The 24,276-nt window shown below is 40.6% G+C and overlaps 1 protein-coding gene across 4 annotated transcripts in view; it reads right to left on the reverse strand.

The window, feature by feature from the left end:
* Positions 1-24,276, reverse strand: part of TRIM71 (tripartite motif containing 71) — a 63,506-nt gene that overhangs the window by 14,746 nt on the left and 24,484 nt on the right. For all 4 annotated transcript variants that reach the window (XM_065666180.1, XM_065666177.1, XM_065666178.1 and 1 more), the window contains exon 3: positions 7,084-7,251. In XM_065666180.1, coding sequence (XP_065522252.1) covers positions 7,084-7,251 — 168 coding nt within the window. The remainder of the gene's footprint in view (positions 1-7,083; positions 7,252-24,276) is intronic.

The following is a 24,276-nucleotide window of genomic DNA, read 5'->3' on the forward strand; positions in this document are numbered from 1 at the left end:
TAAAAGCAGTTCTTCACTAAAATCAGAATCCACCTTTCAGGAACTCCACAGCAGAAGAGGTATTAATTCCCTGTGGATCTTGTGATCTTTCAGCCATAGGAACCAGTTATGGTAGGGCAAGTCACTACACTTAATAACACAAGGTTGTCTACCAATAACTCCTACCATCATCAATTTATTTTTACTTGCCCAAGACTGAATAGCTTAGATCGGTGAAGGATGCCCAAAATACTCTAACATTGTTCAGGGTATCGGTAAAGCTTTGGCAAAAATCACATGATCCTGCACTCTTCCAAAACGGGCTAGAACAGCCTAGGAAGGCTGACCAGCATCGAAGGCACAGCAGCAGGCAGCGGTATGATGGGGGGCACAGCGGTAGGCAAGTTACCTACCTGAAGCAAAAGCCAAGAGCTTTCAGTACAACTTTAGGGAGCCTTCTTTACATGGAAATCCCTTGTTCTCTTTGATTGCTGCAAGATATCACAGCTTCATCATAACTCTCTCCAGCTGTTCTGCAGGCATTTCCTGTGCAGAACTTGTCTCTTTTTAAAGAAAAGCAGCTTTTACAATACACTCTCCTCATGCTATGGCATCATTATTCCAGTGCTAGTGAATGAGATAAGCAAGTTCACACATCTGGGAAACAGAAGACAAGGCCTGTGTTTAGCGAAGAATTGGGCTACTGAATTTGAGATGGAGAACAACTATTGCTTCCTGATGTTGGCCAATTACAGTAAGTTGACTTTTGCAGCTGTACCTATTTAACTTGTGACTTCTCAGGGGCCCACACCCCATTTTATTAGTGATGTCACCAGTATCTTGTGTTAAAAAACAAAGGACTTTGCAACATATTTTGAAGTTTAGGGTTGAAACCAGGACTTCCAATTCCTTAGAATAAACTTCAGGTAACAGTGTTTGTGCAGGTGGTATGTTCCAGAGGGCCACAACAAATGGAAACCTTGCATCTAGGGCTTCCCGAGGGGCAGAAAAGCATGTTTTCCATGCAGGAAAGCAACACAGACATCCATCACTACCAGCTGCAACCAGCACTTTTCTTGCTCTTCTCTATAGACCTACCCAAATAGCAACAAACAACATTCAAAACACACACTTCAGCAGAAGAGGACAGAGGCATTCGGTATTAACTGTGCTTTCATATTTCAAAGCATTTAATGAGGGTTATTTAATATGCATGTCTAAGTTTTTATTCTCTGGACATTTTGTACAAACACCTTTGTTAACACCTCAAGGAGACTATTCCTGTATTCATACAGTATTTTACATCTTATTAGACCTAGCTCTGCATAAACAAAACCCTACGTAAAGGGTCACTGGCACTCAGTGCCTACACACAACATGCTAAAACAAACACTCCTAGGAGAAAAACTAGTAATGAGCTTGCTCCGGTGGCTCTGACATGGCAACTGATGCTACAACACTAAACTATGAAGATGCCATCTGCAAGAGCCAGTAGCAGCTAAGGAGTATCATAAAACATGGCTGCACTTATGGATATCTGGGCTGACTACAGAACAGCCCAAATTGGGCTTCAGCATCTTGTACAACAGCAGGTTTCAGCCACTTTTCACATCTCTCATCTTCTATTGGTCATTAGCAGCTGGAGCTTCAAGTTAACAAAAAAGCTTTTTACAATTTAATCTTAAATATTGGAACATTTAAATGTGGTGTTCTAGAAATATCACTGCTCCACGTTTTCACTAGTGCTGGTTTTTTAAATGAAAAATTATGACTGGGAGCACATAACACTCCAGGAGAAAGAAAAACATTATAAGGCATGTGTTCTGACAGACTACAAACTACAGAGCTATCATGAAGGTTCTGATGCCCTCACTGCAGGGCTTTCCACAGTCCAATACCCAAATTAAATCAGTATGTCCAGTTATGTCCACACAGCTACTTAACAGAGCCTGTTAATCCAGATGTTGAGCCATGATTACACCAATTCAGTACAGCAAGTTATCCATTTGAACAAATTGCAGCAACAACATGCCACTGTGGCAATACCAGCAGATATATAAAAGGTGCTTATGGGAACTGCATTGCAACTCATCAATGCCAGCTTTGTTAAAAAGGTCTTTAAGATACTTAATTCCATTCATCTAAACACTGGGGAATGTGGCATCATTTTTCAGGCATTAATTCCAATATTCAAGTTTGCTACTCCTAAGTTTTCTAATGAAGGTGCAAGTGTCTGGAGAGAAAATTCAAGCTTGAAAGTGAAGTTTATTTTCTTCAGATGAATCCTTCAGTATTTCAGGGGTGAATGGACCACAGGTATAGCTAAAGAACTGTAAATGCATACTTGCCTACCTCACTATGGAGAATTTACACAAAGGAATTTAAGAGGAAGTTAATCCTCATTAGAGGAAAAAACCTTTGAGATGCATATTCTGACAAACCCCTCTCTAGCTTTTAAAAGCACACTAAATACAAAAAGCTTAAGGAAACCTTTCCATATCTCTCAAGTAAGCCCTCTTCCACCAGATGGAAGGTGCTCCATCCCTAACTTGTTTGGTTTTTGCTCCTTATTGTAACAAAGGCTTATTTCCCAGAACTTTTCAAATCACTTATGACTGTTTCAGAGCAGGATAAAGCAACCAGAACATAACAGCTAGCTTTCTCCAGCATCAGGAACTGGATATAAGCTTCCTAATGCTCTTATACTTAAAAATTAACTGCAAGATCATATACAAAGTATAGTTGCAGTAAAGATACTAGGATTAACAGGCTTAGTTAACAGTGGCTTTGCAGTAATATTGGTGCAGCTATAGAACTCCATAGTAACTGGACCAATTTAAAGGTTTCAGGCCAAACATGTAAACCACTTCAACTCACTTGAAGAAAAATTCTCACACAAAGAGAATTTAAAGAGAAGCTTTGATGAGGGGGAGGGCTAGAAGTTAACTTCTGACAAAAGTTGACAATCACTTTGGTTTTTACTGTAAGAACAGACCTTTTGCCCACAGTTTTAGGCAGAACAATAGTATGGACAGCCATAAGTGTCAAATCCATCTTTGTCAATAACCAGCTGCTCATATGTTATGCTATAGAACTCAAACACAACACAAAACTGTAACTAGAAGTACAAAGAAATTCAGGCTCTGTTGATCACATCCTGGATCCAGAAAGGCACAGACTCCATTTTGGTTTGTTTTGGACTCTCACAACTGCAAGCCTGACTTCAAAGCCAGGCACAAGGGTGCGCGAGCTAACTCAATGTGACAACGCCAGAACGATCCCTTGCAGCAGAGCTGTGCCATCCTTCTCCAGTACTGACCTCCCTTTAGCAGGGACCCATACGGCAACCCACAGGGAAGCTTCCACTGAAGGGCAGAGGCTCAAAGCAATAGATCAGCTTCTGCCTCTGGCTGGCCAAGTTTCTTGCAGTACCTCCCTACGCCTCTTTCCTAAAATATCCCATATTTGAAAGGGAAGAGGCACTGCCTTAATGGCTGACCTATCTTACCACCAGCTCCTAAACATTTCATGCTGTTAGAGAGCAGCTCCCTCTAGGTCCTGTGCATGACCAATGTCACTGCATTAAGCGTGGAAGCCTGCACTTTCAAGCATCCCAGCAAAAATGGCTATAGACTCATCCAGGAAAGAATGTTTTCCACTAAAACCACTTTTAAGACAACTGACATGAACAGATTAAACTGTATTTTAACATCTTCACCTGGAAATTGACCCTAAATGGGAACGAGCACTCAATGCTTTACTGTTAACACAAGTGCATTAGATTACATGCACATATACATATATACAATTACACATGTATAGATGTATTTTAAGGACATGACATTTTGAAGAAGCCATCTATCTTTCATCATAAGAGATTTACGTTTAGTCTGTGGCCCAGTCCTTGGAAAAAATTCTGAAAGAAGACAGCTAAGTGTGCACTTTCATGGGGTAACACAAGGCAGCAGAGCAAGCTCCCCACACAGAAAGCCAGCAACCCTGCTTGCCCCCGTGCCATTTATCCAATGTCAGCTTTGGCTTGCACATCCTGCAAACCAATACAAGCCTCTGAAAAGGCTAGGAAAGTATCCCAGCAAGGAGGATAGCTTTCCACTGAGATAAGAAAGAGGTCCTACGAGCCATAAAGTTGGGTGTTCCTGCTCCATTCCCTGGCACCATCAACGGGCCTTGGAGCATTGCAATAAACCAGCCAGCAGGCTGACCCAGCCAAAAAGTAATCCCAAAGAAAGGTTACCCTTTCAGCTACATCAGCTCACCACCCGGCCACACAAGCGGAAGTTCTTGTGTTAGGAACAGGCTTAGAAACACACGATCCAGGCCAGGATCAGTACAGCACAGGGAAGCAGAGGAAGTGCTCCATTGCTGCAGAACTTCACTGATGTAAAAGCAAGCCTCTCTCTTCAACTCCTTTGGAAAGTGAGGTTTGGACTTTCAGGAGTGACAGGCTACATCAGGCTTCTGTGGACCAAGAGGATGAAACGTATCCCAGCTCACAGCTTGCCTTTTTCTTTTTCTTTTGAGTCTGAAAAACAATCTTTCCTCCACAGCCACAGGAAGAGTTTAAATAAACAGTTTTTCCTAAAAACCTTCAACTTCAGTTAACCAGATACTCTCCCCAGCCAGCTGACTCACGGCTTGACTTCCTCTCTCCTGCAACACCCTTCAAATTTCACCTTTTCCCCTTTATTCACAACTACTCCTCCTCATCCAGCCACATCTCATGTCAAGACAGCTATTTCAGAGCCTATTAAAAAAGAGTTACTAATATAGCAGTATGAATCAGTCCCACTAACAAGTGTTACTACACCGTATTACTTTCAATGCTCTTAGCCCTCCATGTTCCTTGTATTGCAGCTTGCCCTGGCATTAATTCTCTGCTGTTTCCCATCTGTAAGAAAAGCACTGAAGTCAATTCCTTTTAATTTAGAGGCTAGTTAGAGCTTGTTTTAAATTTGTGCTGACATGCTGTCACCTCCCTAGGATAAATATATTGCTTCACAGCCCAAGAACAGGGAAAGTTCTGCTCCAGGAAAGCTTCCTTATGCAGCAGGCTCACTGCATCAGCCTTTCAGTCAGACACCTCTGCTTTTCCCTGCATCACATGCTCTTCTAATTGTTGCTGTTATTACTTAGTAACTGTCTTTAGCTGTACAGTCTTCCTAATTCCTGCACATGCACACACAGATTACCACCAATCTGCTCACTCACCACCCTTTTTCCAGACAGTGGTCCAGATTAAAAAGCTCGCTAAGCTAATACAACAATTTAGTTCTTAAGCATGGTTCATTTTTCATTATCTTCACACAAGCTGCTTTATTAACACCTCCAAGATAGGCTCTTAACCTGGATGGGCTGTAGCTAGACCAGGGCAAAACTGCAGACTGACTTCAGTTGAGCTGCTTTTTTCAATTACATGAACATAACCAGTACCACCCTCCTACCTGTACTGTCGTATATTAAGCAGCTCACCCCAGTGGCAGGAGCCTCTAACACAAAAGCCAAAAAAAAAAAAATGGAGAGGAAGAATAAAGTAAGCCTAGTGTGAAGCAGGCAGGCACAAAAGCATTCATGCAATAGCAGCAGAGTGGTACTCGGTGATATTCTGCTAGTTTCTACTCCAAAAGACAGTCCCTTCTTAGAGGATTTAACCACATCAGTTAGATGATTAAGAGCCCTGGAGGTCAAAAGCAGTAATTTAATTACTAACAGACAAGCCCTTGTCTATGACGAATGAGAAATTCAGAACACCAGTGAGGTATAATCCCTTCCTTCTTGATCATTTTGGGGACACATGAAATGCTTCAGTATGGATGCTGCTGAAGAGCCTTATGATCCATTTACAACAAGTATTAGAGGAAGCTATGGTTTGCAGGATTCCGTTTTAAGCAGAGTTTTAAATTAGCCATCCCGGTTCAGAAATCTGGTATTTGCTGTTCTGATGTAAGAAGTTAAACATCACAAGCTAAAGGGAGACATCAACAACAGTTTACTATCTAGACTGCCACAATACTTATTTCATTCCACAGGCACAAAGGCTTAAGGACAGAAGTTAGCTGCCCCTGTTTCACTGAACAAGGTACTTCCTCATATACCAGAAACAAACAGTGATGGGTGGACAACAGGTTTGGTTTGGGTTTTGTGTTATTTGTACCATGCATGTACCAGGAAAGCAAACCCAGTGCAGAAAGCAAGTTTACTTCCTAACCATGGCATTCTACCAATGTTTACTAAAAAAAGTCTTAGTTAAATCACATTGAAGCGCTGAGTTTCAGAATTTCCAGCTTGAATCTAAGGCATCTGAGGCTAACAAAACTAGAAAGCAGTAGTGTGGAGTAAAGCTTCCCACTAAGCTTTCCCCATCAAAAGTCTCTTTATACAGGCAAAACTACTACTAAGATTATAACTGTTACTACAAGTTATTACTCAGCAAAAGTAAGTATCTGCATATCCCCGCAGGTTAGTTCCTTATGTAAATTGCTTGTGTAGTTTGAAGCACTGTGCTACCTTCCTTCCAGTCCTTTGCATTATAAAACATAGCTGAGGTACAATGTAATAATAGGCAATTACGGTATGCATCTGTGTGTGCGTGCAGAGTAATCTTTGTATGGAGGTAGCTCCAGCTCCTCTGCACAGGCAGGTTAGAAGTTTCACACTAATCCAACAGCCAATTGGTATTTTATATTTGGTGGCAACACTGAAAAGGTAACCAGAGCCATAGGTAGTTAATGTGTTAGATGCCGTACAGGCATGAAAGACAGCTGAAAAGTCTCAGTCATAAAAACAAAACTATACTTGGCGCTACTATACAAGAGCAGAACTTTCTTCAAAATGCTTTACACAAACACATTTGTACAGAGCTTCATATTGTGATTTACATGACAAGATTACGCTACAAGAATGTAAAACTCATAACAGCACTTTATTTTCAACTCCATTTCTGTCAGAGATCTGAGAGAACAGAAGGGGTGAGAAGACTGACAGCAGAAGCAGAGAGCTTTTTGCCTTGACACCTTGCCCTGTAACAGACAAGCTGTGGGGGGAAGAAGGAGGGGGGAAAAAGTATTCAAGTTGAGAGCATCTTACTTGAATAGCCTGTCGTCCTTGCTGAGCATCTGCCAGGAGCTGAATGGTGAGAGTCCTGGAATCCTGTAGGGCATCTTGGAGGTAGATAAAGCTGTGACCCACATGTCGCCCCATGGTACATTCCCGACATATGGGGACAGAACAGGTATCACAGTAGAAATGCAGTACCTATAAGAAAAAAAATAAAAAAGAACTATATAACTATCTAATGAAAAATTAAGGAGAAAACAGAGTCAGGGTGTAAAAAAGGCCAAGAGATCAACTATAAAAGGAGACAGAAGCAGTAGGCAAAGACTTTGCAATTCTCTCTCTACAGAGTAAGACCTATCCTCCCCCAGTAATCTCCAAATCATACTCTCACAGTCAGATGGAAGTGTCATTGTTTTCTTTGCAATACAATACTAGGAAGAGTGTCCACATCAGCTCCTCTTAGGAGCGGAAGCCATCTGCCAACACTTGCAGATTGGAGATGTCATCTAGAGCAAGTTTCAGGTGAAGACTTTTCCTGCATACACAACCACCACATTCTCTTGAGCGGGTCATTTAACAACCAACATACTGGAGAACTGTAGCTCCAGTACAAAACCCCATAGAAAGGGGAAAACAAATTATGCATGCCAAAACCCATCCTTTATGTTTTCAAAACATGCAAATACCTTATTTGTTCAGGGCAGTGACAATATTATGCAAGAGCCCTCCTGCCACTCCCAACAACAAAGCAAAAAACCCCTTTGCTACGACATAATGTTCCTATACTACTGATAGTCAGAACCAGAAAGCAAGACTGGAACATTAGCATGTCTACCAGAGCATTTGAAAGCTACAGCCAGCTGTGGGTAACCACGAAACCCCCATTTTATTCACAAAGCACTTAAAAACCCTGTATTCAAATCACAATGGAAGTCTTACACCAAGATGTTAGCCTAGGAAGCTGGATCCATTCAGCTATAACTGTTCCCATTCCATCCACTAGAGGGAAGCAGCACACAGAAATAGCATCTTCCATGGAAGTGCGTTTCCTTAGAGGCAAGCTGAAACCAGCTGTTTTATTTTCAAAGATGCAAGGAGTACACTTCAACACAAGAAAGCTTTACATCCTAAGTCTTGCTCTTCATTACATACACTATTTCAGTTAGAGTGATATGTTAGAAAAATCTTTATTACCATGGAAGAATCAAAACTCCACTACAAAATGGCAAAAAATGTTTCCTGCTACAGTTTTAACATCACCTGCTATTTGAAACCTACCTCACAGAAAGGAGCAAGAGCAGAACAAAGCTTGGACAAGTGTTTGAGATGCCTGTCTTCTCACAGCTGTCATCCAGCCACTCCCAATTCCAGCTAACAGTTCATGATATGGTGCATGACATCCCCCTTTCCCTTCTCCCTCAAAAGCAAGGGGGAGGCTAGAACAGGTGATTCCCTCAGATTGCCTGTGCTGTAGAAAGTGACATGTTAAGCTCCTATAAGCACAACAGCTGAAGTGGTACATGGCTTAATTTCTCAAGGGAAATGTGTGTGTTTGTGCATGCATGGGGGAAAGCTTTAGTAAAACTCAAGTTAAGGTTTGCTGTAGGAAAACTGGAGCAAGCTTACGTTTTGCTTCTGTTCAAGCAGTGTCTAAGGTCTTCCATCTTTTGTGAGTAAAGAGCTGCCTTGGCTCTGAAATTCATTATTCAAATGCATCATCTTCCTCAACTAGAGGGTCCCCTGTCTTTACACTGCGGTTGTCTAAATCTGTATACAATGTTCACTTGCTCATGCAGTTCTGTAATTTCGCCGTTGAAATTACAGGGAATGCTTATTACATGCTGCTGAATGACTCCACTTAAAACAACTGAGAAGTTGAGAGAATGAAAACCAAGACAGGGTATCAAGTTAAGTCATATGAATCTGATATACTTTAAAAACATAGAGCAGGGATTTGGGGCCTCAATCAAGCAGAAGCAGCTGAAAGGAAAGCTGTGACCATATGAACAGAAGTCCAGAAGGAAGTTAAATCTATTGTCAGTCCTCCATTTTGGAGGATACCAGAAGCAAAAGCTCTGCAAGACACCACAGATCAGCCCTGTCACCCAGGCACTCCTGTAAGGTAACATCATCTAGTGGTAAAGGAGTCATCCAGCTGTTCAAACCAAAGAGAAGCTTAGCTATTCAGTTGCCTCCTGCCACCCACCACAATGTGGTGGAAAATATCACTCATGAATTTAGAATGAAGAGAGACAAGAGCCATAATCGCATTTCAGAAATATGCCGCTTACATAGAACCTAGCAGAGGAAAGCCTTGGGTAAATACTATAAAGGTATTGATAATTGTTTCTTAGTAAACAAAATGATGGAAACAACCTAGATTTAAATCTGAGAGCAAAAGAGTTAAACTTGGGTGAAAAAAGTAGACAGTGATGGACTGACCTCCATCACTGAACTGTTACTCAAAACAGTTACCTTAAATGCACACAAGAGGAAGCACAAATGCATAATCCCTACTGCTCTCAGTGGGGAAGGGAGCGACACACCAGAAGAGAAGTGAAAGAGTCAGCCAGCTTCAAGATGAACTAGCAGCTCCCAAAAAACTCCCTCCTGGATACAAAGACTACAACAGAAACCTCAAACTCGACAGAGGTACAAGGGGAGTTCTCCTGCTTGTGGTTGATCTTATATACTCGCTGTCAGGAGCGCCCAACAGGCTGGACATCAGCTCTACCCAGCAATGGGGCCACACTCCTACAGAATTAAACTGGAAAGAGCCCAGCTGTGCAGGGTGCAACAGCAAGGGGGGGGTTATTTGTGCCAGCCAGGCTAACAGAGCTTCAGCACAACATCCAGCCTGCCTGTGCTTGCAACCACAACCAGGCATTTATTGTTAAAGCTCAAGCCTGCTCACACACCAGTCCCTAGGTCATGGCCACAAAGGTCACGTACTGCTAGATTAAGTTTCTATGCCTGTTTCTAAATAGAAGGGGGAGAAAATGACCCAAAAGCACCCCCCACCTCAGGCCACCAAAAAGCACCCCCTGCAAAAAATTCATCCCAACAATGTAATTAGGACAATACACGAGTATGTTTTCAATTCAGACTTCATGCACTGTGTGCCTAAAAGCAAAGCATTTCAGTTGCGCTGTTAATACAGCAACATATTGCTCCTTCTATGCTCATTATATGACAAGTAACAAGGCTGGTCTTGAAATGTGCATGGGCAGTGGGAAGGAATAATAAAACACTAATTCTCCCCTAACAGACATCAGCTTAAAAACACCACACAGTACTTTGAGAGTGCTAACACTCCCCCCTCCTCCCCCTTATCTGAAGAGGCAGAGATGATAGTCAAAAGATCCAAGCTGTAAATAAAGCTATTTTACCATTTTCCTAAGTGTACAAAAAATTGATTTTAAGGAATTACCAAACATGCTGGTTTTTTCCAAACTACACAAACATTCTGATAGGCAGAAAGGAAAGAGAGAGGAAAGCAGGCAGATTACACCTTTCAAAAGAAATTCAGAATTGCGTAAACTGCATTTAGTGAATTGATTCTTTTTGTAGTAATAAAAGTAAAAATTCAACTGTTTTAAAGTAAAAATACAAACTATTTTATTTTTTGTTTTTCAAAGTAAAGACAATTGTTTGGAAGGGGGTTTGTGGGCTTTCGTTGGTTTTAATAAAAATAAAATCTGACAGTTTCAGTTGTTTGGAGTTTTTTTTTAATAATATAAATGTTTAAGATAAAAGCTGTTGCCTTTCCAGTATCTATTCTGTTAAATGTCTAGTGAGGAGAAAAAAAGATTCAGAATCAATTTTAGTAGTAGGCTTTTCTGCTGTGTGCGGTTAGTTTTGTGTGCATGTTTTGCTTTGCTTTAAAGAACTGCTTCACTGTATTAATTAGTACTTTGGACTCTCCACCCAAATTAAATGAAAAGGAGTCAGAAGCAAGGGGGGAATTTCGTTTTAGATAGTTAAAAGTGATTTATTTTAAAATAAATCAGCTATGGGTTGATTATTTCCCAAACAGGAAATATTTCCTGAATTGGTGGCATACAATTTTAGACACAAAACAATAAAGGGAGTCTACTTCAATTTAAACAGAATCAGTGAACCATATTACAGGGCTATTCATCTTTTACAGCCACAGCAGCCCAAGAAATACAACAGCAACGCCATAAATGTGATTGCTTCAGGAAAGGCTGTACAGTGCACCGTAAAAACATTTTACAACAGCAGGAATTCCTGGGTGTCGTTCTCCCTCTTTTTTGGTCCATCTGCTTTCAAAGGGGGCAGGGGGATGGGCGGAGATGCTGTTAAACGTCCCCCGGGACTGCACAGCAATCAATCATCATCTGATGAATGGCCACTAAAGTTAAACCCTGACCCCACTCCACAATTCCCACACCAGCGCTCCTCTCCTTACTGCTGACCAGCTTCCAGCGTGTGTCGTCCCCCCCCACCTTCCAGCCCTCACACCAAAATATCCCAAATACCAAGCCCAGACAAAAGCAGTGGAATGTAGCAGGCACCATGACAGAGAAGAATTCAGCAGAAACAGCATCTAAGGAGGCTTAGCCTTAACCTGTGTTTAAACAATTTTTCTCTCACCAGTTACTCTGCCGTTTTCCTCCCAGCTTGCAAACACTTGATTTGCCTCATTTCAGAGCATATTTAAGAGCATATAAGCATGCAGTAATCAAAGCATGTGGAATCTAGTCACATTTAAGCATTTGGTTTCCATCACATTTCATGTCTTGCAATGATTTTTATCTAAGGCTACAGTGTTAAGAATTCACACAAGGCAGCACCACATAAGGTCACATTATTTTAAAATACAAGTCTGATGCTCTAAAAGCCACCCTGTAATCAACAATTACAAAAAGCCTACAGACAAAACAGTAGCCTCTTGGTTTCAGTATGGCATTTGTAAGTTAACTTAGTTTATGACCAAAAATAAAAGTATCATACTTACTACTTACAATCTAAAGTTTTCCATAATTAAAGGTGTTTTATTATCTAGTTCCCTTGACAATAACTCAAACAACAGTGGCTTTGTTAGGCAGTGTGTAAGGTTTAGTGTAAGACTTAGAGAAGCATGAATTTAGTATAAACTAATTTTCCAATGAGTTTTGGTCCTCTTCCCTCAGCTCTGTGGCCCTTTTCCCTTCCCCCCCCCCCAAAAAAAAAGCTGCTTCCCTGCATTGCCCACAGCAATTTTTAATTTGAACAGCATATAAATATACCACCCAGGATGACTGGTTCAAAGTTTGGTGCAGATAAGCATTACAAGTTTTAAAAGTGTTAAAAGTTTTAAGTGGAAAGCACTGATATTTTTACTCAGTAGGAAGCTGGTCATTAGTTTCCATTTTAATAGCAATTCATGACAATTACCTTGATTCATACCACAATCAGAGCAGCATTTTAAGAACCTTCACTTCTGCACTGATAACACTCTTTACATTTAAATGCTAAAATATAAAGACTGAAGATATAAGCAGACTGAAGATATAAGCAAGCAGTGCGATACACATCGGAACTACAGGCTATTTGCCAGCATACCTGAAGCATTTTGCTTTCAGAGAGACTTAAAACCCTAGTGTTTCCGTGTACCCATTAATCATCAAATTACCTTAGAAACTGTATTTTAATTTAATGCTCTGGTGTAGAAGAGACTGGCTTAACACCAGTTTTCTTTGCTGCATGTAATGGGAAATGATACACCAACTCCAGAAGGCCTCCACAGCAGAACAAGAGTTAATTCTCAAATTCAGGACAATATTCTACTAAAATTTCCCCGAGAATATGGGCACCTTAAATTACAGCCCTATATTACACGAGGCATACAATATATGCACAGAAAGTTGTACCTAGTAGGATTAGTTGAAGCTAGTTCACTATTTATTACCTTTCTTTTCTATCTGGATGAACAGAGATACAGCTAGGTCCATTTATAAGTTCAAGTGCAAGATGATCATTCAGCACTTCTGTTAAGTTTAGCTTTATTTCCTTAGCCCATAAAAATAACAGAAAGCCCAGCTAACAGATGATTAATATTCATGTAAGTCCCTTTTTAGGAAATAAAGCTGTAATTTCATGTGCATTTTTTCCTAAGCACCAGTGTTAACACTTTCCCAAATGCTCCAGTGGGTTCTGTTCCTTGCTCCAGTTTCTCAGTCACAGAGGTATCTCCTGGCCCAGCATATGATGGGGAGGAAGCTCACTAATAAAACCCCCAATCTAACCAGCATTGCTCCCAGTGTGAAACCACACACAGCTCAATGCTATCATTTCACTCCACAGTTAAACTGACAACCACTCTACAAGGAAGCCCTATGCCTCTTGCCTTCCTCCTTTCCCCCCCCTCTTCGCTGCTCCTCCAGTCTCACTGAAGAAATTTAGGGATCTCTGCAGACAGTGGAATATTAGTTTTTTCATAAACTGTTTTCTATCAGCTGACTGTGCGATCAGAACCACAGCAGACCCAGCACAAGGGAGGAAGAAGAACCCACAACTAAAGACATGGAGACATCTGATGACAAGTATATTAAATACCAGCTGAGCTACAGCACTAAGCCACATGGTTCAGCTCTGGTACTTCACCAGCCTCACAGCTGGAATTAGTGTAAATCTTCTCATTGATAGTATTCACCTCAAATTCTAACCAGAAGAAGAGTATCCAACCTACATTAAGTCAGATATACTAAACAGGCTACCACACTCTTAACATTCTTGATGTTTACCTTTTTCAGTCCTGCTATGATATTATGAAGCCAGTAAAAACAGCAGCATATTTTAGAGTGGTGACTGGGTCAGTCAAATCAACTAGCTAAGAGCAAAGAGGTACTGGAAGATACAGATTCATTAAGAGTTTAGAAAACCCAGTGGGTATTACCAGTCATCTGAGAGTGGAGCAGAGTGCATTTAAGTTGCCTTTGCCAATACAAAGACCATTTTCAAATTGGAAAGGCCTTGGGCTACAAGAGACAATCAAGATCCACTTCACTCTGTATCATCGCTGTAATGGCGCGACAAGAGGCTGCAAACGGGCTTGGAGACAGGAAGTCACACCTTTGACAAAGCTGGTCAAGGATCTGCTGGCTCCAGCATACTATCCCATCCTTTGTGTTTTGAATTAAAATCTTATAGTTAAAACTTCATGTGAGGACTGTAGCTCCTGCTTATAGCCACTAGCCTTGAGCTGGAGCATCCCAAGTATTTCTCTCAGCAGCATCTGCCAGCTGTGATGCCCCATGTTCATTCACTCTAAATATGGAGGGAGCTTTGCCCACCTCATCACATAGCTTTCTGTAAACTCTCGGGTGCAATGTGACAGGGCCAGCTGATGTAACACACTACCTCAGAGATTCCAATCACTGATGGGCTGGAAAGAACATCTCACATCCACCTTACACACACCACTCAGGTTCTTCCTAAATAGGTATAAGCAAATCTTTGTATTTTTCCAAAATCAGTACTGAGGTGGTACAGATACAATTTTCCCACTGTGGGCTACCGTTCCCTTACTGCATAACGGTAAGCCCATTTCACATCCTTCTGTTAAATAAACTGTTTGGGGTAAGAAAATCTGCATTTGATTTGTTTTTTAAAAGTCACAGTATTTGCTTCAGCACTGAAGCAGGTAAAGTAGCCAGTCTACGGAAAGACAAAATAGTATCAGTAGCTAGTAAACAGCCAGTGTAAGTCAGCTCTTTAGACTTTTCAATAGGGGAGACCAGCCTGTGCTTCCACATGCAGCTCACTACCTGTTTAAATGCAGCTTCTGTGCCAAATCTACATGACAGGAGCAGCAGCAGGGTGGTCTTGGCACAGGGGACAGTGGGTGGATCTAAATATTCAACAGTTCAAGCAGGCAGCTAAAAGCCTGCTGTGGAAGCAGACACTAGCTATGAGTGCATCAGGACCCAGCTGTACTTTCAAGTCCATCTGTCCAAGTCACTAGTGTGACTCCCTGCAAATCCTTCACTGAGCCTCCCTAACTCTCCAGCTCTTAGAAAGTTAGTGCTTACAGTTCTCAGCCAAAGGCTGGCCACAGTTTCAGTCATGCTGTAACTCAATGCACTGACAATTACTTTGCTACTGCACATGGCATTTTGCTTTCTAGACAGAACCAAAGTTCAACATCTTTACAAACTCCTTACATAATAGATTTTCCCCTTTCCTGCACAGTTCAGCATTAGAGCTTTTGAAGGTTTTTTTGAAGTTTTTCATTCTACGCACAGAAGGAATTAAACTAGGAGTTAGCATACACGCATGGCTCCTGCATCCTGCTCTGTGACTATCAGTACAGCCTCTGCCTCTCAAAAACTTGTATTCCTCAACTCCACACTGCTCCTACACCACTGCAGAGAACACTACCTCCATTCGGGTCCCAGGCAACTGTTGACCTTCACATGGAAAGCTGACAGCAAGGATGCTATTATATGTCCTGCAAACAAATACCTAGAAAATGTTTTTGTCTCTTAATATACTGGAGACAAACTTTATTTGATGGGGGGAGTGGGAAGAGGAAACAAACAACTCAAGCTTGCAGATTCCACTCAAGGGCCAGCTAGTCCTCACAATGAGGAAAAGCCAATTGTGAAACCTCATCTTAAGCAGATGGGCTGCATGCAGTTTGCCTGAGAGTTTTCCTGAGCCCAGAACAAACAGGTCTTTGTAGGCTTCATTTCCTTATAGAGCTAGTCTGCAGTCAAGCCACCACTACCTAAGAAAATTTGTTTTGGTGCAACAGCTTCCTATTAATATTTTTAGAGGGCTCTTCTGGGGGAACAGGAAGCCCACCAGGCTAGATATCTTAAATTGATAATGCTCAACTGTTAGGGAAAAACAGAGTATGAGGAGAAAGAACACATTTATCTAAGGAACTATGGCTTTACCTATTTTACCTTTGCAATAGGTTCTACCCCTTTTTTTGGGGGGGGGCGGTGGTGTTGGTGGGATTTTGGTTGTTTGGGGGTTTAGTTGTTTTCAGCAGTATCAGAAAGCTTGTTTCAGAAAAGTATTCTTTTGAACACCAGTTTCTGCTTATTCTTTCACACAGTGTAGCACTTCAATTACATCATCTAGTAACTGCCTGCTACAAGGAAAAAGATTGAAAGCACATATTTGAAAACTCCCACAGCTGAACCACCACATGAATTTAACCTGTAACTCAAACTGCAGTAGCTGGAGAATACTAGAAAGTGAATCGATTATGAATTCTGAGCCCACTCTGTAGATTTACACTCCGGCTGTTCCACCTTGTGTGGCCTTACTGTCAATCACAGGGGAAGAGCATAAGAATACAGAGTCAAAGCAACTAGTAAAAAACAGTGCTCAGAAAGTAAAGAATTTCAATTTACATTTTATATGTAAGTACCATTAACTTAAAACCACAAAGATGAGGTAGCTCAACATCTTTAATTTCTATCTTCAAGTGCATACTCTACTTACAAGAGGTTTGTCTCTGTACCAACTATTTGTTTAAAACCAGTTTAGTAAAATTACATAACCTCTTATGGAATTAAAAACCCATCTCTCTCTGTTTGGTTTGTTGTTTGGTTTTTTTGACAAGAAGGATTTGTGTTAGGGTGAAAGCAAAAATATATCCACTTTCACACTAACAAATCTGAAAGCCCTTATAAAAAACAGGATTGTTAACATACATTTAGCAAAATGAAGCAATTCAGATATCCAACACCACCACTACTAGACTCTGGTAACTCCAGTTTGAGTAACAGTGTGGTAGTCATGGTCAATCCACATACTTGTACAAGACACTGTCCCTCCCCCATTTCCAGTATCAGTTCTTCAGCACAGATTTTACCTAGTATTATGCAAGCTAATATCTCTACAGAGATAGCAATTACTAAAGGGACTGGGTTGCTTGCAATGAATCCTTGTGGCAAGACTGAAGATTCTTACATATAAATTAAATGCCTCTATCAGTTTAAACTTACAAACAGAATCACAGTGATCCTATGGCAGTTTAAACTATGCGGAGTAAAACTAAACAAGACCAGAAATTTATGCAATAGGGCGTAAGTTAATCAGCTGGAATATTACAGGAAAGAATTCCTCCCTCCTCACACGCAAAGGCAGGCTGGATGGGGTTCAGAGCAATCTGGTCTAGCAGAAGGGTGTCCCTGTCCGTGGCAGGGGGGTTGGAACTAGATGAGCTTTTAGGTCCCTTCCAACCCAAACCATTCTGTGCTAATTTTCTCCATAGGTAACTGCCTAGTTGGCCAAGCATGTAAGACAGGCAAGGGAGGGGGAAGAAAGTGTCATTCTTCTCTCCTTTGCTCCTGCAACACCACCCCAACATGGGGCACTAGCTACTACTGCAGCCTGGATGTCTGATGAGCATAGCACAGTTCTGCTCTCCCTCACATTTTTGCCTTGCACCTCTTCTGTCTGCAGAGGAAAGCTGTAACACAAACAGCCACAGTACTAAACCCCCACAGCAGGAGCTGTTAAATTTTTTTCCTTCAACTGTGAAACAATCCATGCCTATTAAACAAATCCAGTTACCGCTAGTGCCATATGCACATCAAACTCAGGTCAAAGTGAATATGACCAACTATAGCCTTTTATTAGGAAATACAGGCAAGACGGCTGTCTGGGAAAATTGACATATAAACCCATTACAAGTGTTTTATACTGCAATGTTTTTTAGTTACTGCTTATGTGGGACAGGTTTGATGGAAAGCACAAAGGCAGCAGTGAATTGGCCTACTCTGCCTTCCCTGCTCCTCTTTGCCTTATTCTGTCCCAAAACCCACTCTTAAAACAGCTATATACCAACATACCAAGTCATTATAGAATAAGGACTGACTTTAAAGGACCTTCTCTTCATTGAAATCCAAAATGGCTAACATGAACTCTTAGAAGGCATCTTTTCAAAAAGCATTCAGGCTCTCCCTCTCTATCACCATCCTCTCAAATGCTCACACACTAAAAATAAGCAAGTGTAAAAGTTTTATTAGCCAAAGCACATGTTTCAGAGCAGGAAGAAAAATTACAACAAGTTGAGGTTTCAGTTGGTATTCCCTCATAAATGAAGAATCTTAATTAAGAAAAAACAAATTTAGATTGCATTGAAAGAGAAAAAAGGTTTCCTCCAAAGTACACATACAAGTGTACACATACATATATGGTATATATACCAGTTTATATACAAGTGTATATACACATATATACAAGTATATATATGTGTAGACACATACATACACCAAAGTGTATATATACATGCTATATTAGGGTTCCTCAGATAACATCAAATTGTACCATCCACATGAAAAATTATCATTATCTGCTCCCAGCATAGGACTTGGCACATAACTGGAGTTATCTTATTCAGAGAAGCAATGTTGTCCTTGAGGATCAAAGTTTTGCTGCTTGCAGTAAAATGCCAGACTAAATTGGGCAGATTAATATGCTTGTTACAAATCCTCGTAATTTCAAGGAGGATTATACAACCATTTTATGAAAAGACTCCTCATGGAAGTATTATCCTATGGGTGCTAGTGCACTATTACTTTCAACTGAACTCTAGTATTTAATGTTTGTTTTGGCAGACCTAGCTGTCTTAACAGCCACAGGGCATTTCAATAATCATATAACAAACACTACTGCAGGTTATTCTTTAATCCCTTGTGAGTGAATGAGTAAATGCTTGTCCATCTATCATATAATGATACAGCTCTGCAGTTACTGCCAAGAAGGTACTGTAAATCATAAAAAACCATGTAAGAATAAGGAGATCTATTCCAGGAAGTCAAAAGTGTTTACTCAGAAGAATTTTTTCTCCTTCACTACAGGACAGCAAGAACAACAGATAAACTAAGGTTTACAAGCCATTAACACAAAATGAGAGGCACTTTTATTTCCATCTGAAAAGACAAGTCCTGATGGACAATTTAAGTATTCATTTATCCCTAGCTGTTTGCCTTTCTGGCAAGCAGGACCTCCTGAGTTTCAGAACTCTAAATTAATCACTTTCCTGCCTTGCACTTATTTCCAAATGGGTGAAATACAGGTACAAGCAAGTTTAAAGCTTATATTCCCTTTCTCCACCTCCCCTTCTCCTAAAGTGGTAGTCTTTGTTGTTGCACAGATCTGGTTTCGGTTTGTTGGTTTTGGTTTTTTGTTTTGTTGCTTTTTGTTTGGTTTGTTTTGTTGTGGTTTTTTTTCCCCACCTTTCTGTCACAGATTTAAGCCCTGCATAACATCCTACTACAAGAGTACTTTTCCTCATGGAAACAGTGTAAGAATGTTTCCCTTTTTAATTCGGGAGAGGCAGGAAAAGATAGACACTCCAGGACGAACATTTGATTAAATGAGACCTGAAGGAGAACAGAATTACCACTGCTTCAAACTGCAGGGTAGATTTCATAACACGACAATGAGAAACACTAATAACTGCATTTGACATTGTGCCATAGACATTATTATGAAGTAGGTTCAGTTAGGGGAGAGAACAATCTTCCATTCCATTCAAGGTTTAAGTTACAATTGATATACACACTTTATTTTTGACCCATTCCATGTGTCTCCAATGGGTCAAGTACATAGTGTATGCATTCATACAGCCACCAAATAAATCCTGTTACCGAGTATTACAGTTTTGGTCTAACCGAACCATAGTGCTTTAGTGCCACCCTGTCACAGGGGTCAGTGATATTTCAAGGACCTTTTAAAAATTGAAAATGCTTAAATACTTCGAATCCTTCAGTGATAACACCAGCCTTGATCTTGCTATTGAAAAATAGAAGCAAGCCTTCCACATAACACTAGCCTTTAGATTGCTTCTGTATTGTGCAGGCAAGTTAGCCTTACCCTAACCTTTAACGGTAGCCTTGTTTGAGCTTTAAATCAGGATAAATGTAAATATAAAAAGCTTGCTCAATCAGTGAAGAAAAGCTATCCAGGCTGATCTAGAGGGAAGAGTTAAGAAGTGTGACTCACTCTACTAAAGGAAGAAAGGGATGGCTAAGAAGGTTAAATGCCTAGTTCTTGAAAAGAAAAACATGCACTAGTCTTATTATAAAGAATTAAAAAAAGCTATTTTATGGTAAATTCTGCCCCATCTTGTTATACAACACAATTCCAAGGAAGAGACCATTCTTACAGTAAAAGGACACCATGAACATCAACATTAGAAATACACCATTTCTGACAAGCACTGGCAGAGGAGTTTTAACTGCAGTTTAGGTATCCCAACTGACCAAAAGGCTGGGTTTACACAAGGTATGGTTCTTTCCCACTCCCAAGGGAGGAAACAGGTAGGCAAGGCAGAAGTTTTATTATCTCTGCACAATCAGCAAGGAGTTTTTATGAACACTCTAGTGTACACACACATCTTGCATGTTAAGCCATGATCATTAATTTTTTATGTATTGCCAAACTAGTCCTACATGTTCCCCACCTGCTTAGGATAAAGTTTGAGGAGGTCATAGATTAGATTTATTCTCTCTTTAAAAAGAGGAGGATTTTCTACAATCCAGGCAGAAGAACAAAACATGCTTAACCAGATTTCCAAGAAGAGGACAACTGACCTATTGATTCAAGTCTGCTTGGTAACAGAAGACTTTGAAGGAAGCTACCTGCCTGACTCTAGAATATTCTTCTATGTAATGTTTTCCAGCACAGAAACTCCCTAAGACAATCATGCTGAATTAAAGAGGAAGGCCAAGGTATAGGACAGTGCTGCCATGCAGTTCTTTCAGCACTGTGCTAAGTACTCTGCTAGTTTTCTAAAAAACTATTTAGCTATTTAGGTTAAATTTATTGTAAGATACAAGTGGTTTGCAATTGGTACAGCACCATTAATGGAGATTGTGATCAAAAGTGCACGGGAGAATTAAACCTCCTTATGTTAACACAAAGACTTCAGGAAAAGCTGCATTTCTACCTTTGTCCTCTACCAAAAGGTTAACTTGCTGCACCCCACATACCACCTTCACTATCAAAGTAACAGCGGCTTTGAGCCACACACAGGCAAGTACCTCTGGTAGCTTACTACCAAGACAGACCTACTGCATCAGGAACATCGCTTCCTGTAACACTGCTTTCAAGTAATAACCAGACCCACTGATTCACTTAAGATTTAATGAGATTACAGCTTGAGGTGATTTGACTGGAGACCATAAAAGTTTTAGGAGCCCATCTGCTCTGCAAACTAACCTCTGGCACACAAGCCCGGCTCTGAGGTGACCTTTGAGAGCTGCAGAGTAGTTCAGGCAGGAACCGACTGGATTGGTACTTGTGGGGGACAAACCAAGAGATTTGCACTTTCAGGCACAGAGCAGTTTCCACATGCATCAGTACTCAATGGTAATCTTTCCAAGCAATCAGCAGTCTTTTCATTAAGAAAAGGCCAGCTACCTTAGGGTGCTTTCTCCACCATTATCACACCATTAATAGCAAATTCAAACCATATCGGTAATGGTTGCAAAATTACCGGTATTGCAAAAACCTAATGCAATATTCACCTTGTATAAACACACACACACAAAAAAATCCATCACAAAGCACTCTTGATCAAGGGTTGCCACTTCCTAATCACACTAAAAGCAAAGTCATCCTTGCTTTCCATCTCACTTTATACTTCTATTTCCCCACCAACAGCATGCATATGCTTTTTCAAGAACTCGTTATTTTTCTGACATTTCCCAGTATCAGATCAAACATTGACTTTTATTCCAATAAAAAAAATACTGATTTGGAGAGACTGAGGGCAGAAGGCGAAAGAGCTACCGGTTTTACTATGCTACTTTCTACAGATCTGTAAAAAAAGGCAGCATTTCAGCAAGACTACCATTAAAATACTTCTAGGTGTAAATGCTGGACAAATACTCACATTTTGTTACCCTGAACCTGATCTTGTTCACTGTAGAAGAATCAGTCTCACTGGACAGCTGTATGTTTTAGCACTAAAAAAATTAGGCACTGTTACTTTTCCTTCCCCTTGTAGGCTGAAATGTTTTGTTTTGTTTTCACTTCAGTAACAGGCCTCAATATGCAAGTTACATCTGGAAACAGACAAAAGCCAACTGCCCAGCAGTATTGGAAAATTAAAACATTGGGTCAGATTCAAACGGACCAGGAAGCCAAAGGTCAAAGCAGCATTAAATCATTAGTTTCCCAGCTGCCACCAAGCCATTGAGTTGACCTTTGATTTTGTAAGAAGTGGTCCAAGCAATTTTCTGGTGGCAATATGGGCAATCTGGCACAGTGGAATATTATCCTTGAAAAGGGTGGGTGGGAGGGAAGGAGGAGTTTAAGGTCTTGCAAGCAGAGATTAAACTAACTCTTTAATCTCTCCAGACTAAATTTGCACTGTGAGGCTGTAAGTGCAAATAATGACTATGAAATTATCAAACTTAAAGATACTCAAGCATTTGAACCATTTAAGGAACTTCTTCCCCTCGCAGGGAGAGCAAGTAGAATTTAAGAATATAATTAATGCACTTTAGAGAACACTAGAATATTTTATTTCATCCCTGGAATTATTTGAATTTTCAGAAGTTACAGTCAAAACCAATTTACTTGGTTGCACATTTTTAAAAACACACCTGAGATATTCTCTCAGACTGAAAAGCACAAGAACACTGCATTTAGTCTATCTGTATCTCCCATTAATAATCATTTTTCTACATAGCTAAGATAGCAAGGACAGAAAGCAAAGGCCATTTTCTTGTTTTGTCTTTCCCTAGCCTCCCATGATCTTAAATTTTATCTGCTGCTGCCCTCTGATAACAGTTCCCGACTGCTCCTTATGAACTGCCTTGACAAATGTCTGTAGTATGTGCCAGAGTTCTGGTTTGGCTGCTTCCAAGTTCCTAGAAAGGGGTTGGTTTTACTGCTGCTTGGCAAAGAGCAGCACAGGTATCAAAGGTACATTTGAAGAGCATGTTTGATCCTCCATTAGCAGCTGAGCACATGCACACACATGCAAAACCAGTCTGCACACAAGCAGCTGGAAAGATTTCTGTGTGTAAGACATTTCTAAGTGTATTTAAACAATTTCAAGCAATTTCTTTAGTCTAAAAGGATCACCCAGCCCACAACATTCTAAAGGTAATTTTTAAAAAAAATTAAATCTATTGCTTTACTTTGTGTTTCAGGGAGCACCAAATTGTTCAAACAAAGCAAAGCACCCCCTCACCATCTTTCGCTTTAGTATTCCAGGATTAATCACTACCAGCTCTTCACATGAGAAACATAAACTAAGAGTCACAGCAGCGACTTCAGGCATGGACTGAGCCATATATCCACAACCCTGGTGGGAAGAAGGGGAGAAGGAGGCTTTCAGAAAACTGCAATTAGGCATTAATGACTTGAGTAAAAATACATCCCTATGCCACTAGTCACATGGTGGATTGATTGTTTGTTTAAACACCATCACTGTTTTCACTGCCAAGGTGAAAAACCACACCACCTTTAACAAATACCTTAGTGAACTGAGATGAGCAGAGCAACTTCCCACACCCTTTCTTTCTAGGAAAGGTTCGAGATAACACAGCCAATACAAACACCACATTCTGAACATACAAGCTGTTATACACAAGTCACAGAGCTAACCACAGGAAGCAAGACTTCTCTCTCCAAAGAGCCCAATGTTACAATGCTCAAACCAGTGAAAGAATAACCAAGTCTGTTTCAATAAGTAATAGTGCCAAAACAAAACACTGAAAAGACCACACTGGTAATTTCTTGGAAGAAAAAACTTCAAAAGTTCACCCATTGGGCTTATTAAGAGGTACAACCACTAGCTGATCTTGATCCTTTCAGGTACCCAGTTCAAGTAGCACTGAAGCAGCAAACCAGGTAAAAAGAAACCTTCTATTAGACTTGAAGACACATATTTCCTCATTAAGACCCTTCAGATAGAAAAAAGAACCAAAGGCCAGTCACCAAGTGACGCTGGTTTTGGACTGGGTAATAAGGCTGCTTCTGGGATTGGATACTACTACCCTGACACAACTCCTACCACAAAAACTTATGAAATCCGGCTACTTACAAAACCTTTCCTGAAAAGGTAGGGGTTTTCACTATTTGAGCTAGAAATAAGACAAGACTATGCCTTAGAGCCCTTCAGGGGTTCAAGTATACTCACTGAGCCGTAACCAGCAACTAAAAGCTGGACCAGCATTACAATATTTGCTCTTCAACATAAAATGGCATGGGAGTGGAACAAGCTGGGAATCACCC

Source organism: Lathamus discolor, chromosome 2, assembly GCF_037157495.1.
Source record: "Lathamus discolor isolate bLatDis1 chromosome 2, bLatDis1.hap1, whole genome shotgun sequence".
NCBI lineage: Eukaryota > Metazoa > Chordata > Aves > Psittaciformes > Psittacidae > Lathamus > Lathamus discolor.